Source organism: Trichosurus vulpecula, chromosome 8 (genome assembly GCF_011100635.1).
Source record: "Trichosurus vulpecula isolate mTriVul1 chromosome 8, mTriVul1.pri, whole genome shotgun sequence".
Lineage (NCBI taxonomy): Eukaryota > Metazoa > Chordata > Mammalia > Diprotodontia > Phalangeridae > Trichosurus > Trichosurus vulpecula.
In genome coordinates, this window is record NC_050580.1 from 51,072,292 (window position 1) to 51,088,692 (window position 16,401).

Genomic DNA, 16,401 nt, shown 5'->3' on the forward strand with positions numbered 1-16,401 from the left:
TTATTCTGGTCAAATTCATTCCTGTTTTTGTGCAGCATCATCCCTTTGGGCTTGTACTAGGTCCTTAATGCTCAGACACTCTTGGCACATACGACCAGTTGGTAAATATTCACATTTGTTGTTCAGTCATTTTCAGTTACATGTGACTGTCTGTGGCCCCATTTGGGGTTTTTTTGGCAGAGATACAGGAGTGGTTTGCCATTTCCTCTTCCAGCTCATTTTACAGATGAGAAAACTGAGGCAAACAGAAAGTGACTTGCCTAGGGTCAGACAGCTAGTAAATGTCTGAGGCTAGATTTGAACTCTAGAAGATGAGTCTTCCTGACTCCAAGCCCAGCCCTCCATCCTAGCTGCCCATGATCCACATGTGCTATGTGCTTTAAGAGAAACAAAGGAACTGTAAGACCTGGTCTATGCACTCAAAGGGCTTGCAAATCTAATCAGAAAGATAACTAAGAAGTGTGCTAGGAGGCAGGGATACAAGTATAAAGAATGAAACATCTTTCCATTCACCTATGCTCCTTCTCTGATAGTTTTTTCTCTCTCCACTTTAAGGATGTAGCTTACATTCTAATATATACACTAAACTGTGTGGTTATGATTGTGGGTATAATGTTGTTGTTCGACCTTCATTTTCAAAGCGGACCAAAGACTTTATGGGTAATGTCTTGACTTGCATGTTAATTGGATTTAAGCGAGGCAGAGTTACACAAAGTCATCTGCCTCACTCTCTCTTCCATGGTCATTACAATCCAGTGGCAAGACAAAAGTCAGGATGACTGGCAATGGCCTGGGATTCATTGAATGACCTTGGCATTTTTGATGTCTGACCAAGCTCTAAGCACTCCACAGCACCTATTTCAGCCACCTTCATGACCACTGGAGGAAACTTCTCATCTGCCCAGGTGAAGTCTTCATGTGCTTGGAGTACACATCCTCATAACTCACTAACAGGTATGAGGCCTGCCGGTTACCTTCAACCTGGTTTAGCCCATCTGCCAAGACAGTTTTATTGGGGTGTGGCCACTACACATGCTAGAACTTCTTGGAGCCACAGGTGAGAAATAATGGCATAACAGGAAGGAGTTCAAAGAAGAGAGACACTGCCTGTGGGCTGAAGTAGTTAAGAGAGGCCAGGACTTGGGCTGAGTCTTAAAGGATAAGCTAGGGTTTTAGGGAATGGCATGAACAAGCACACAAAGGTGAGAACCATCATGTGTGCAGATGATAAGGAGATTGTCTGATCTGAGGGATCTGGGTAGGGAAATAGTAGGATATGAGGTGCTACGGATAGGATGGAACAGATTATGGAGGGCTTGAAAGCTAGACGGAAAAGTTTGGATTTGGTAAGGAAGGTAACTGGTAATTATTTCAGGTTCTTTGGCAGAAGAGTAGCATGAAAGTAGCATTTGGGGGAAATTAGTCTCAAAGTGGTAAAAAAGCAAAGATTGGAAAGAAGAGAATCAAGGAAGAGAAACTAGCCAATACAATATTGAAATAACTCAGAGGTAATAATCATCAGGGTCTGGACTGGGGTAGGAGGCATAGAGAGGGGAAAAAAGAACCCAAGACATATTATGAAAGAAAAAACAAAATAGGATGATAATAAATCAATTATATACATAAGATGACTGAAAAGTACTCAAGGTTTTAAACCTATAAGACTAGTGCAGAGCAGCACTATCATGCTCAAGAGGTGTATCCTAGGCATAGCTACTACTAATGGAAAACAATGAGAGAAGACAGTAGTTGGAAGGGGAAGCATTTAGGGCTATTAAAGAAGACAGATGATGAACTCAAAGGAGTTTGAGGTGACAAATCAAATTCCTTTCCTATTCTGGCTAGTTACCTACACAGTGCTATTGCCAGTCGTCTTGACTTATGTCTTGCCACTGGACTCCGATGACTCTAGAGGACAGAGTGAGGCTGATGACTTTGCCCAGCTCTGCCTCACTTAAATTCAACTCACAAGCAAGTCAAGACATCACTCTACTGATGTCATTGGTCCTCTGTGAGAAAGAAGGATGAACAACAAGTTACCTATAACCATAAAATCGAAGAGGATCTCAGGTTCCTGGAGTGGTTATCATTGGCAGAGATCCCTTCTGTTTTGGAAATCAGAACTCCTCAACTTTATTAAGGAACACTCATAGCATGTGAGACTCTAGATATCTTTACATCCTTCCATTCTAGGACTAAATTACTCAATGGGAAATACATCAATAGTTTATCAACAACACAGAAACTTTTTCAGTTAAAAATTAAGGAAAGACTCTAGAAAGGATGCAATTACTGGGATTAGAATGTAAGCCAGGATACCTGCTTTAATAGCTCTCCTTTTACCTAATATACAACAAAATTTAGTGACATGTGGTCAGGAATTTTAGCTGTCAAGCAAGAGGCTTAAGCTAAAATCTACTTTTTAAAAAATTCTAAACCTAAAATGCCATATTAAAGTAGACATTTCCATATATGGTGTAAAACAGCACCATACATGAAACTGTAGATCTGTATTTATGTAGAGCTTGCTTTTCTTTTAGGAATACAATAACATCAATCTGTAGCTTTCAAAGCTGCCTTATTGTGCTTCTTCTCACCTTCATTCTGTTCTCTTCTCTGTATTTAAAAAGATTCCTCAATGACCCCCCCCTTTTTTCTATCCTACTCTACTTACGACCATCCCCAGGCACCCATTGTTTTAAAAAAGCAAAACAAATCACTACATTGGCTGTGCCCAAAAACATATGTCTAATTGTGCATCGTGAATTTATCACTTCTCTGTAAGGTGGTGGGCAGTGTGCACCATTCCTGGCCCTCTATACTTGGTCACTGCATTGATCAGAGTTCTTTCTCAAGTCTTCTGAAGTTGTTTTTCTTTATGACTTGTTTTAGCAGATATTTATTTTTCTAGTGTCTGATACCACCACCCCCTTCCCCGCCAAGACCCTATGCCCAGAAAACTACTCTTCTGCTGGTAAGAAGTACAAGATGATCCCCCAATGAAGTAGTCCATAAAGGCAAATTTTGAAGTACTGGAAGCATTCAAATTTGCATAAGACTTCATGAGAGAGTAGGATGGGTATTGACACAGATGTTCTGGCCAAACCTCAACTCCTGTCGCATACATTCCATTTACCTAATCCCCCTCACTTCCATGTCTCAAATAAAAGTTTTCCCATCTCCTCCTAAATAATGCAACTGATAGAGAGCAGCAGCTTAGTCTATTCCTCCCAGGAACAATACTTTAGTCACACCTTCTAGGAAGGAGGCTTAATTCGAAAGAAAAAGTGGCCCGATTCCTAGAATGGCATCTTAAAGGGTATTAGAATAAGTGATTGTCCTAAGGTTTAAAAAATTATCACAATCTTGAAAAATCCCACTGTAACAGCAGATAGATTCCTGTCATTAAGAAAAACTAAGTGAGAAGCATCTAAATAGGTCCTTATTGAGAAAAACCTTGCCATCAAAAGAGTAAAATTCTTCAAGGTTTTATTTCTTCCAAAATGACCCTGTGCCAAAAAAAAAAAAAAAAAGGTTTTAAAGGCACTACTAATTCCCTGAATACCTGTTCTTGAAATAAAATACCTGCTGGCCTTAACTACAACTAAAGAGCCACTTGAGAGAATTTGCCCTGGATTGTCCTTCCAGGAGACTAGAGCAGGAAGAAGATGGGGAAGGAAAAATTACTGACCTTCCCCCATCTTGGCACAAAGAGGAAAGAGCTGTCAAAAGTCAAAATATAGGGAGGGACACACTGATTTTATCAACTTGGCCACCTACACTATTAAAAAACAAGTATCCTATATTATACAGTGGAGAACAAAAGGAGGAAATTAAACAGAAGCCTGCCAGGGGTGAAGAGTAATTACATACTCATGAGGCAATTCACATGAAAAGCCTGGGAGGGAAATTCAATAACTTTCAAGTACCACAAGATCAACAGCTTTAACCTTCTTTTCACTTTGTAACAGCTCCCAAACCCACAGCTTCCCTAGCTTTCCTCCCATTGGGTGGACTAAATTTGCTCTAATCTTCCAGGGCACCCCTCATGGCTATTTTACTATTCCACACGGTTACTCCCTTGAAACAAATTTTCAATGTCTTCAGAAAGGTGTCCAGGGCCAAGTCTAAATTACCAACAAGCAAAAACATTCCTCAGTCAATTCTTCATTAAAAGGAACAAGGTGGGCAGGGGGGCGGGGGGCTACGTGGCCCAGTGAGTAGAGCACCGGAGATAGCAGGACCAGAGTTCAAATCCAGTTTCAGACACTTGACACACTTACTAGCTGTGTGACCTTGGGCAAGTCACTTAACCCCAATTGCCCTGCCTTCCCCCCCCCTGGGGGGGGGGGAGGAACAAGGGATTTAGAACCAGGACCTTAGAGATTACCTAGGTTCCACCCCCACCCCTGCCCATTTTGGCTAAGAAAACTGAAGATAAGAAAGAAGTGTGTCTTCTCCAGTCTACACAGGAACAGAACTAACCCAATGACTAACCCAGCTCTTGACTTCATATACATCCAGGGCTCCTTCCACTCCATCATACACCTCTCAGGGGTTTATTCTACTGGTGGTATCTGTGACAAATACTGCATCTTCAATGGGTTTTCCCACCTACCTCTGAATCAGCAGGAAGTAATCTCCTTTACAATATGTCTAACAAGATAACTGATCATCTTGAATTTGGTTGAATATTTCAGATGCCATTTGATTTTGGGCCAGTCCCAATTATTAGGATATACTTCCTTATATTGAGCCTAAACTGCCTCCTAGCAGGCTTCCCAACCCTTTTTTGCCCCCATAGTCCATGGCTTTCAGTAAATCTTTCCACTCTCTTTGTTCAATACAAAAGGAAATAAATTCTAGAACTTACCATGCATGTGCACATAATAAATAAAATAAAACAATATTTCATAAAGAAAATTTTATTTGGGACACATTTTATTCAGAAAGTTTTCTCCAACCCAAACCTTTTCACGAACACATTACTTTGGAACTATTTCAATAGAATAGTTATTTATCAAAAATTCCCCACACCCCTTTGATAAGTTTTCCTTATGCTCTGACTTACTAATGGGTTTCTCCACTTCAAGCCCCTACCCTTACCAATCCTCCACACTGCCACCAAAGTGATTTTCCTAAGGCACACATCTGACTCTCTCACTTCCCAATTCACATTTCAATGGCTCTATATGGCCTCTAGGATAATATCCACTCTTCAGTTTAGCTTTTAAAGCCCTTCCCAACTAGTCTTTCCAGGCTCTCTAGATGTTCCCTCCCACACCGCAATCCAGCTCTCCTGTCCTCAGTTTCTCCATACTCCATCGCCATGCCTTTGCTTGCACTGGCTGTCCACTATGCACCCCCTCCTCACCTCTGCCTCACGGGACTCCTCTCTTCTTTCCACTGTAGCTCAACCACCACCTTCTACAGGAATCCTTTCCTGATCCCTTCAGCTGCTATGCCCACCCTCCCAAACTACTTCTTATTTAACTAGCTGATATTTATTTGTATCTATTTTTAAAGAATACTTATTCTTAAATTTTTATTACCTGCCCCCCACATACACACACGCACAAGCAAAATTTTTAATCTCCCCAGTTTGGATATAACCTCCTCAACAGTCTTTTATTTCATTCTTAGTACTTATATCCCTAGAACAGTGACTGGTACACAGTAGGAGCTTAATAAATACCTGTGAATGATTTGATTGATCCTCAACTCTTCATTCTCACTCCATCTAGCCCATCAGTTGCCAGATGTTTTTGTTTTTTCTTTTCCCATCTCTCAGATCTATCTCCTTTTCACTCACAAAGCTACCCCTCTAGGTCACTCTCTTGTCACCTGGAGTACCGCAAAGTCTTCTGATTGTTGTCCCTGCCTCAAGCTGCTCCCAACTCCAACCCAACCTCTCTACAGTTGCCAAAATGATTTTTTTTATAGTATAGGTATGACTCTAGTCCACAAACTACAGGGGCCTCCATCTGAACCTCTAATATCAAATATCAACTCCTCTGCCTGGCATTTAAGGCTCTTCACAACCTGGACCCTTCCTATATTTCCAATATTTTTACACAGTACTTTCTTCCACGTACTGGCCCTACATGCCACATTTTACACAAGATGCTTCACCTTCCTTCTTGGTACCTTGGCAATGACGGCTCCCCATGCCTAGAATGATATCCCTCTTTATCTCTAGGTCTTGGTGTCCCTAGCTTCCTTAAAGTCACAGATCAAATACCATCTTCCACAGGAGGACCTTTCTGGTGCCCTTTCAGCCTCCCTGCTTTTGTCTTCCCCTGACAGGTTCTCTTCCATCTACTCTGTATGTTGTATAGCTATTTACATACGCGTTATCTTCCTCATTCAAAAAAAAGACAGTTCCTGCCTTCAAGGAATTCACATTCTTAGAGGAAGACAAAAGATAATAATAGCTAGCATAACAGCAAAGGAAGCTAAGCCCTCCATCATGAGCTTCTGTAAATTTGTACAAGCCACCTCGATCCCCAGGATTCACTCTCTTCTCATCTCTCTCTTAAAATTCTCTGAAGACCACCCTGTTGCCCCTAAATGTTAATAATGTCTCTCCTCACACTATCTTGTATTATACTGATTTGTGGATACTCTAATCCTTTCAGAGGTTGTACTGGTAATTAAGGTGGTACTTTTTTTTTACTATTTTAAAATGCTAAATTAATTAAGTGCCTTTGACTAAATCTTACTAGGTGCAAAGCTCCAGGCACACACCCTTTTGCTAACTAGGTGTGTAAAACCCCAGGCTCACACCCTTTTGCTGATTAGGTGTGAATCCTTCCAGCCCTGAACAGAGTATAAAAACTCAGAAGTTACAATTTTGTCTGGGGCTCACTCATGGAGGAGTACTGATGTGGAGACTCTCGGCAGCCGTTGTTAAGAGCCCCCCAGCTTTGAAGAAACCCAGATATTTTGTTTGGGGGCTCTCACTCACTGGAAGAGTGGTGAGTAACTCTGGGCAAGCCATTGTAATTGCCCCCTGGCAATTTGGTTTGTATTTGGTCTGCTTATAATGTATGTTTGTAATTCGTTTGTATTTGCTCTGAAGTTCAGGTAGCTGGCTTTTCCTCCTGAACTGAGTGAATGATATTTGTATGTGTGATTAAAGTGAGATTGTTAACCCCTTAAAATTACTTCCCTTAGTAAAGCAGATCAAAAGAACCTATGCTGGCAGCTCTTGTTGCTGGTTTCGTTGGGTCTTACACCCCTACAACACCTTAATAACGAAATTGTTGCTACAGAGGTTCAGTGTGGTGCAATGCAAAATACTAAAATGGGAGACCTAGAACCTGAGGTCAAACCCCATTCTACCATGAAGTTACCCACTGGTCTTGAGGTAAGCTGCCTAACTTTCCTAGTGCTTGGTTTTCTCAGCTATATACTGGGGGAGCTCAACTAGAGGAACTGATATTCTCAATTAAGTTATAAAGACATGGAGGTAGGTGAGAGGGAAGGAATCACAGGGAGAGGTAGAAAGGTCAGCCACTAGGAAGGAAAGAGCAGGTCCCCTACTCTACAGCAAGACCATATCCCCCTTCTGTTCCCAGCATCTTCATGTTCCCTCACATCAAAAATGCACCAGTATACAACAGATCAATGCACAGTGAATAATTCAAAGGATATGAACAAACAATGCTTAGAACTTTAAATTATTAATAATAGTTTGAAAGAATGCTCCAAATTGCTAATAAGAGAAATACAAATCACAAACAATGCTGAGGTTTCACCTCAGATTCAGCAAATTGGCAAAGATGACAAAAAATACTGGAGGTATTATAGAAAGAAAAGCACATTAATGCACTTCTAGAAGATTTGTGAATTGTGCTAACCACTTGGGAAAGCAATTTGGATTATACAAAGTACTTAAAGTACCCATGCCCTTTGACCCAAATATTCCACTGCTAAGGATAAACCTACCCCAAGGAGGTCAATGATGGAAAGAAAAGTTTCATATTCACCAAAAGTTGTACAGCATCACTTCTTATTGTAGCAAAGAACAAAGTAGAGGCTCATCAACTGGAGAATGGTTAATCAAGGTGTTCCCTCCTTCCCCTACAGTTCTGGGTAAGAAGATGTCACTGTAGTTTCTCAATTGGTTTCTTGTTTGATCTGGTGCAAGTGTCTAGATTTTGCTGGAGTCAGTGAAGCTTAGCCATCAGTTAGCCATTTTGGTAGTAAGTCAGTCTCTCCTCTTTTGAAAAAATCTTGACTTGAGCCCGTTGTCCCCTCTAATGACTCTATGCCTTTTCCCTTTCCTTTCTTCCACTACCAAACCCTCCCAACAACTGGTCTATGTCAATTGCCTCTATTTTCCTGATTCCTTAACCAGTGGAAAGAACCCTGGGCTCCAGAGTCAGAGGACCTGGGTTCAAATCTCATCTCTGCTGCTCACTCCCATGTAGCCTTAGGTGCCTACCTGGGCCTCAGTTTCTTTATATGAGGGAACTGGATCAGATGCCACCTGAGATCCCTTTCAGCTCTAGAGTTAGGATCCTATGACATCCTGGAGCCTGGTGTCTGCCTCTTCCATCTTCATGAAACTGTACTCTTGAGGAACATCAATAACTTCTTAATCACCACGTCTAACAGCCTTTTCTTAGTCCTCCTTCAAGAACCACAGAATGCTAGGAAGAAACCTGAGACACTTAGTTCACTTCCCCTTATTTTACAGAGGAAGAAATCGAGGTCCAAAGAGGCTAACAGTGACTCATCTAAAGTCACCTAGCAGAAGTGGCAGAACCAGAATTTGAACCCAGATCTTCTGCCAGCCCAGTTTCCTTTCCACTATGCTATGACTTCTCTGTGATATGTGACAATACCGACCACATTTTTAAAAGCTCTCTTCTCTTGTCTTCTCCAATAGCCCTGATTTCCTACTACCTCTTGGCCCATTCCCTGACCCCTCTCCTGCCTATCTTCTTGATTCTCCTGTTTCAGTCCTTTGTTCTTCTATCCCTACAATCTATTCTGGGAGATATCCCTCCACTGCTGTAGCTTTAGGGGGTACCTGATGAACATTCCCCCTTGGAGTTCCCACCGTCACTTCGAACCCCACATCATCTCTCATCCCAAACTAGTTTTCCCTTTTAACCTTTATATTTCTGTCAGATACCACCAGACTTCTTATAGTCACACAGGCTTCATCAAAATTTGGGAGCAATCTTTGCCCTTTTCTTCCTCTTGGTTATAAGTAACCTTTTGTCACTAAAATCCATCTTTCAAATCCATTCTTTTCTTTCCACTCTGACAATCACTACAAAAACTATGCCCTTAACATCTCAACCTAGACTAGTATAAATAACAGCCACTGGTTTTCCTGCTTCTATTTTCTCTCTACTTCCAATTCATCCTTCATCTCTGCCAGATTAACACACTGGTTCTTAAACTACTGTGATCATATCACTTAGATGAAAAAAGATTAGAAAATTTCCAATGGTTCCTCATTGCCTAATGAATAAAGTATGAATTCCTTGGCCTGATCTAAGGTTTTCCTATAATAGTTTTAATATCATTTTTTAGCTATCTTGTTACTCTTTGACAAGGACCTTTAGCTCTAGTCAAACTATTTTATTCAGTGTCTACTGAGGACAATTTTGTATATTCTCATCTCTTTGTTTTTGTTCATGTAGCCTGCCCTACTTTCTCCTAATTCTTCCCTACTCCTAGAAATTATAACTCTGACTACCGAAATCCTTCAAGGCCCAAGTCAAATCAGACCTCTTCCACAAGCTGACTACCCTAACTAGAAGCAATTCCTTTCCCTTACAGCCTTCTCTGTACCACTCATATGATATGACATTTGTCCTTCACTGCCTCCTATTTTATTGTTGAAGCAGGGGGAAGTAGTGAGAAAAGTGCTGGACTTACAGTCAGAGGATCTAGGTTTCTGGCTCCAATGCTTACTAGCTATGTGGTCTTAGGCAAGCTATTTAACTTTGGGGAGCTTCAGTTAATTCATCTATAAAACGGAAACAATAATATTTATACTACCTAGTTCAGAAAGTTGTTGTAATGTAAGTCCTAAATAAAGGTTGGCCATCACTATATGTTATCATCATTGTGATGCCAATCAGTGATTAAAGATCTTTCCCACCCATTCAATAGGTTTCAGGTGGGGCTAGTTAAGGGGGGCTTGATTACAGGCAAGTCTATACCCTTTACTTGCTAGGTGCTAAGAGAAGACATCATTTCTAGAAGCGGCAAGCCAAGTGATTGCTTACTGACAGCAAACACTGCTACCAGAGGCTCTGCCTGTCAAACAGTGTTTCCTTTCTACTCTGCTCTACTGATGATCAACCAGAAAACTGGAGTGGCCAAGTAAGTGAATCTGTGACTTGCATCATCTTGTGTATCTTGGGCCAAGCTAAGTATTGATATGAAGCTAACTCAGGCCTACGGATGCTGTTCTCATAATGCACTCTCACAGTCTACTCAATGCCAACACCAAGCCCCTCACTCTTCAGAAAGGCCTGGATCTATTTCCTGGACGATGTCCAACATATCTGCATTTTAATATGTTTGTTGATAGCAGCTCTGGCTAATGAGCTTCAAGGAAGAGGAGAGAACTAAAAACCTTGTCAACAGATTTTTTTTTAATTAGGCAAATGAAAAGAATAAGAAAATATGGAGGAAGAAGACTAGAACTTATCCACCTCTCCACATGTCTACTTCAGGAGGGAAATGCATGCTATTTGACGGCAGAACCCCTCTCCTATGTCCTCACAACAGCTCTCACCTCGAGGCACTTCATTCCATGGCAAGGCTGTCCTCTTCCCATGCTCAAAACATTCCTGTCATTTTTCTGAAAAATTACACCCTGTACCATCCCACAATCATGAACTTTTAGTTACTGTCCAGAGCACATTATCTTGAAACAGAGGGGAGAAGAAAAATAAACACACTTGTATCTTAAAAATCAGCCTCGAAAGTATAGCATTGGGGAAAAACAGCAAATGGCAGTTTGTGAGGAGAAGGATGTGGGTATTTTAGTGGGCCACATGTTTAATAAGTGGAAAAGGGCAAGAAAGTACCCCGCCTCCCCCCGACAAGGAAGCATTTCTATAGCACCTACACAGCCAGGTGACACAGCTTGGTCAGAGAGGGCAGAGGACTTCTAAGATGTCAAAACTGAGGTATCCTTCTAGAGCTCTTAGGAAAACCAACCTTGGTGGCTTCAGTTACAGTTGGTAGTCCAGCGCACAGAGAGCTGGGCCTGGAGTCAGAAAGTCCGAAGTTCAAATCCAGCCTTAGACACTGACTAGCTGTGTCATTCTGGGCAAGTGACATAACCTGTTTGCTTAGTTTCCTCAACTGTAAAATGAGGACAGTTATAATGCCTACCTCAAAAGGCTGTTGTGAGAATCAAATGAAAAAAATCTTTGGTAAAGCACCCCGCACAGTGCCTGGAACACAGTCGGTGCTATGTAAATGCTTGTTCCCTTCCCTGCTTCTCCCACTGAACTTGGAGCTGCAGCACATGATTTTACTCAGGACCAAAGACTGCAAGGGGACACACAGCAAACCACATGTTGAGCCCCATAAAGAAATCGTTACGTTCTTCCTTCTTCTAGCCCAAGAACAACTTTGTAGATGACAAAAATTAATCAGCTCTTGGCACGTAATCTATCATGAAGACTTCTATTGAGTTAACCTGTATTGTACTCATTAGCACTAGTAAAATGCACATCAACAAAAATAAACAATGTGGTAAAAATCCCAAACTGTAATCCCTGGCAAGAACCTCAGTCATGTTAGCAAAATGTTTTTGCCTGAACCAACTGAATAGCTAACAAAACAGAGTGATGAGTCTGATATCCTAGCTCCCTCTTTTGATGAAATAAGCAGAGGTCAGGCAATCATTCATTCACTGCGACGAGCATCTCTGAGTGACGACTCTGCTAGATGCTGCACTTTTCAGCTTGATAATCCCACAGGCATCTCAAATTCAAAAGAACCCAAATCCTTACCCCAACCCAACTTTCCCACCCAGTTTCCAGATTCCAGTCGAGGGCCCCCCATCCTTTCAGTCACTCAATTCGCAACCTCAAAGCCACACCTCTGTCACTTTTACTCAGTCCACATTCAGTAAGTCTTAGTGATCCATTACCTTTTTCAGACTTGCCTTCTTCTCCCTCCTCACAAGGCTACCTACCACCCTAGGTCAGGCCTTCCTCCCCGCTCCCCCAGATGACCATGAGAGCCTGATCTTCCTGCATAGTCTCTCCCTCTCTAGGCCACCTTCCACAAAGCTGCCAAATTGATATTGTGAAAGCACAGGTATAACCAGGTCAGCTTCCTGCTCAAGAAGCTTCAGTGGCTGCCTCTTACCTTCAGGATAAAACACAAACTCTTCTGTTTGACATTTAAACCCCTGCACAATTTGGTTCTAGCCTGTCTTTCCAGACTTATTTACTCAATACACCCCATTATTCTGCACTCCAGCCAAACTGGCCCACTTGCTGTTCCCCCTTCCATCTCCCATCTCCAGTCTTTTGCCTAGGCTGATCCCTCTGCCTGGAATCCACTCCCTTCCTCACCTCAGCCTCATAAAATGCCTGAATTCTTTTGAAGCTCAGCTCAAGTGACAGCTCCAAAATGAAACCTCTCCAGATTCCTCCCTCCCCCCATTATCAGTACTCTTCCCCCATACTGCACTGCATGCAGGGTAACTGTATACTTTGATCTTATTTATTTACTTTCTGAGCTAGGTAGTACAAATACTATTGTTTCCGTTTTATAGATGAATGAACTGAAGCTCCCCAAAGTTAAATGGCTTGCCTAAGACCACACAGCTAGTAAGCACTGGAGCCAGAATTTGAACCTAGATCCTCTGACTGTTTAAATTTTCTCTATATCTCTAGGGCCTAGCATAGAGCCTGGCCCAGAAGACATTAAATAAATGAAAACAAAATCCTGGCCTTCAGGAGCTTATAGTCTTGCATGGGTAGATAAGAAACAGACACAGAATATACTGTAAATCAAAGTATACGCATGCTCTGTGAATGTACAATGGTGTTCTTACATCAGAAGGAGAAATAATGAGAAAACAAGGTCTGGACAAACTTCTCCGTGAACTCTCTCTTAGGTAGTATGGTGGATGGAGCACAGGGCCTGGGGTCAGCAAGACCTGAGTTCAAATCCTGCCTCACAGACACTTATTAGCTGTGTAACCCTGGGCAAATTACTTAACCCATTTGCCTCAGATTCCTCAGCTGTAAAATGCAGATAGTAATAGCACCTATCTCCCAAGGCCATTGCAAGGATCAGATGAGAAAATACTGTAAAGTGCTCAGAACAGTGCCTAGGTGCTTAACAAATGCTCATTTCCTTCCTTCCTGAATACTCCAGTGTTGATTCCAAACTTAAGTCACTCCAATACTTGATCTCACCAATATAGGTTCTCCTTCAACTAAAGAGATGAACCCTTCACTAGATTTGTGAGACAGCTGTCCAGGGTTGCTATGGCTTAAAATTTCATCCGTCTGCCAGCAGTCTGAGGAGAAGCCCCTCTTGACTGAGCAAGGTGAGCCTAGAGCCATAGAGCCAGGTCACTCCCATGCCCTTAACAGACATCTTTCCAGGACTGGCCACAGTCAGAGCAACCCAAGCTGTCCCTCCCCTGGCATGCCCTTCAGGACCCAGAGAAGCCTCATTCTATGGTATGGCAGTGGAGTCAGACTTTAATGAAGGGAGCTGATAAAGGCTACAATAAAGAACAGGCCAAATTCTACCAGGCAAACAATTCCAGGCACGTAAGTAGCCAACTGGAGGAATTAGCTCCTTGAAATCAGCTAGTGGAAAGAGCAACGGATTCAGTTAGAAGACCTAGAGAAGAGTCTTCTTACTTATGGGATTGTGAGTCAATTAGCTAGCTGTTCTGAGCCTCAGTTTTGTTGTAATACACCCCACCCCACTCCCCCCCAGGGCTGTTGTGAGGGGCAGCATGAGAACAGTAACATTAGCACAGAACATTGCCCAGGGCTGTTATGATGATCAGATTGAAATTATGGAGCATTAATTTCCTCATCTATAAAGAGATCAAGTGGCCTCTAAGGCCCTTTTTCTCGATCTAAATGCTAAGATCCTGCATGTGTGTAAAGTGTTTGTAAACCATGAACATCAGTCATTTTTATTTTCCTATGAGGATGTCACAGTACCCTGATTACTTAGGAAGAACAAATGAATGTACCATAAAATCCCTTCCTAAATAAATCACCTTGCAGGAATAAGTTATTTTGAAGGATCTGGTCCATCCTATAATTTTCACATAAAGGCTTTCAAATAAACATTTTACTATTTCATATACACCAAGGAAGGAACGTTACTCAACAAAATCCAGGAAATCAGGGAACCAGATCTGAAGAGTAGAGGAAGTGACTGACTCACCAGTACAGAATTCTTTGCTGGTATTCTGGGGCACCATAATCCGCCGGTAGACAATAGGTTCGGATTCCAATATGTTTTCATCATGACGGTATCGAGCAGGTCTTTCATTAGGGGTGCCCCGGGAACGGGTACCACTCCTTCTCTCATAAGTGTCGATCTCTTCAAATACAGCTGCTTTGTCAAAAAGGGCCAGGTTCCCTTCAAAGTCAAAATCTGTGTCTGGGATCTCTTCAATATCATCCCCAAAACATTCATCATCTTTATTCTTCATCTGGCCATTCTTTATGCCGCTTTTCTTTGGAGTTGCTTGATTTGGATGTCGACTGCTAGATGACCCTAGAGGAAAAACAAAACCCATCAAATTCATGTGGCTAACTGGCCAGTCTTCTGACCTATCCCCTTAAACTTTGGCATGCTCTGCACAAATGAAATCCAAGAAACAACTAACCAGGAATAGCTGCCATAGACAGTTCTCACGTTATATAAAATTCACATTTTGCAAATCTGACTTAAGGAATTCTGAAAGAAATTCACATTCCAAAAAAAAACACCTAAGTTAATTTCACTGTACAGTACTTCACTCCTGCTCCTTGGCTCAGAGAGTCATAGCCTCTCACCCCCCAATCCCACTTGCAAAAAAACCCAAAACCCAAAGCCTTCCAAGTAAAAGCAGAAGGGACACAGGAGAGACTGCCATGGCTGATGCCTCCCCCCAACTTGGCTTTAGACCTCTTTTGATGAGAGACCTTTGCCCTGCTCCCCCCTATCTGTGTCCAGGCTTGGGTACTGCACATCTGCAGCTGCCCCCACCCCCCCAGTCATTTGTCTATGTCTGTGTCCACCATCTATGTGTCTGCCTCCCCTGAGTTCTTCCTCTCAGTTCTGGGCAAGCCCCCCTGTAACTGGCCCCAGTCCCCGAGCATTCCTCTTCCTGCTCTTGCTTCTCTGTCCATAACCCGGGAACCCCCTCCACAGGACTCCCTTCCTGCTTCCCTCCCCCATGTCTTTGGGGAAATTTGCATTATGTAAAAATCCCTTTACATAAAAGGTCTGCAGAATGGTCCATTACATAAAACAAGAACTATATGTAGCCACATGTTGTCCTTTTCCAACAGGGTCTCTACTTAGCAGATCTAGAACTTTTTTTTTAATATCCAAAGAGAATTTGTACAAAGCAGATGTGCAAAGCTCTTAGAAGAGGAGACCAGGGCGACAGTAACTGAGTAACAAAATGTGAATTGAGTAATCTCTCATTGTTACTGCTCCTAGGTCGGCCCTCTGGAGTCAAGCAGCTCAACATGCTGACTGTCCTTCAAAAGCTTAAAAGCTATTATCCCAGCCCACTCTTCCTCGAAAGAGCCAACAACATCCTCTGCATCTCCAATTGATGGACATAGGGCATGATCTCCAGACCCTCAGAATGCTTCCCCAAGACAGCTTCTAGCTTATGCACATCCGCCCACATATGCCCCCTGCTGGGCTCTGACCTCCTTCAGCCTCTTCTATTGAAGCTGCAGAGTACAGGAGCTTCATGCTGCCGTATCACACAGAAGAATCACTCACATTCCTCCCCTGCTCAGAGAAGCAGGACTCCCCAGCCACATCTTCCCCATCTGGCCCTTGACAAGCTGACTTTCTGAACCCCAGTATCAGACTACACATTATCTTTATATGTTCATTCATTCAACAAGCTTTTTTATTAAGCACTAATTAAATGCCAGACCCTGTGCCAGGCACTGGGGATTCAAAGACAAAATAAGCCCCAAGTATGGAGATGGAGGAAATTACGTACAAATATATGTGAAGTAGATATGAATCATTCCCAGGGACCCTAATAAGGGAAAGTTGGGGGGCAATGGGGAGAACTTGGCTTGGCTTCCTGTAGGAGGCACTTGAGCTTAGTGTTGAAGGAATCCAGGCATTTTATGAGGCTGACGTGAGGGAATGCATTCCAGGCATAGGGATCAGCCTGGGCAAAGGCAT

The 16,401-nt window shown here is 42.4% G+C and overlaps 1 protein-coding gene across 1 annotated transcript in view; it reads right to left on the minus strand.

Moving 5' to 3' along the window:
* EDC3 (enhancer of mRNA decapping 3) overlaps positions 1-16,401 on the minus strand; it is a 63,626-nt gene that overhangs the window by 18,148 nt on the left and 29,077 nt on the right. Inside the window, exon 4 of the mRNA XM_036734481.1 lies at positions 14,419-14,754. Within this exon, the coding sequence (XP_036590376.1) occupies positions 14,419-14,754 (336 nt within the window). The remainder of the gene's footprint in view (positions 1-14,418; positions 14,755-16,401) is intronic.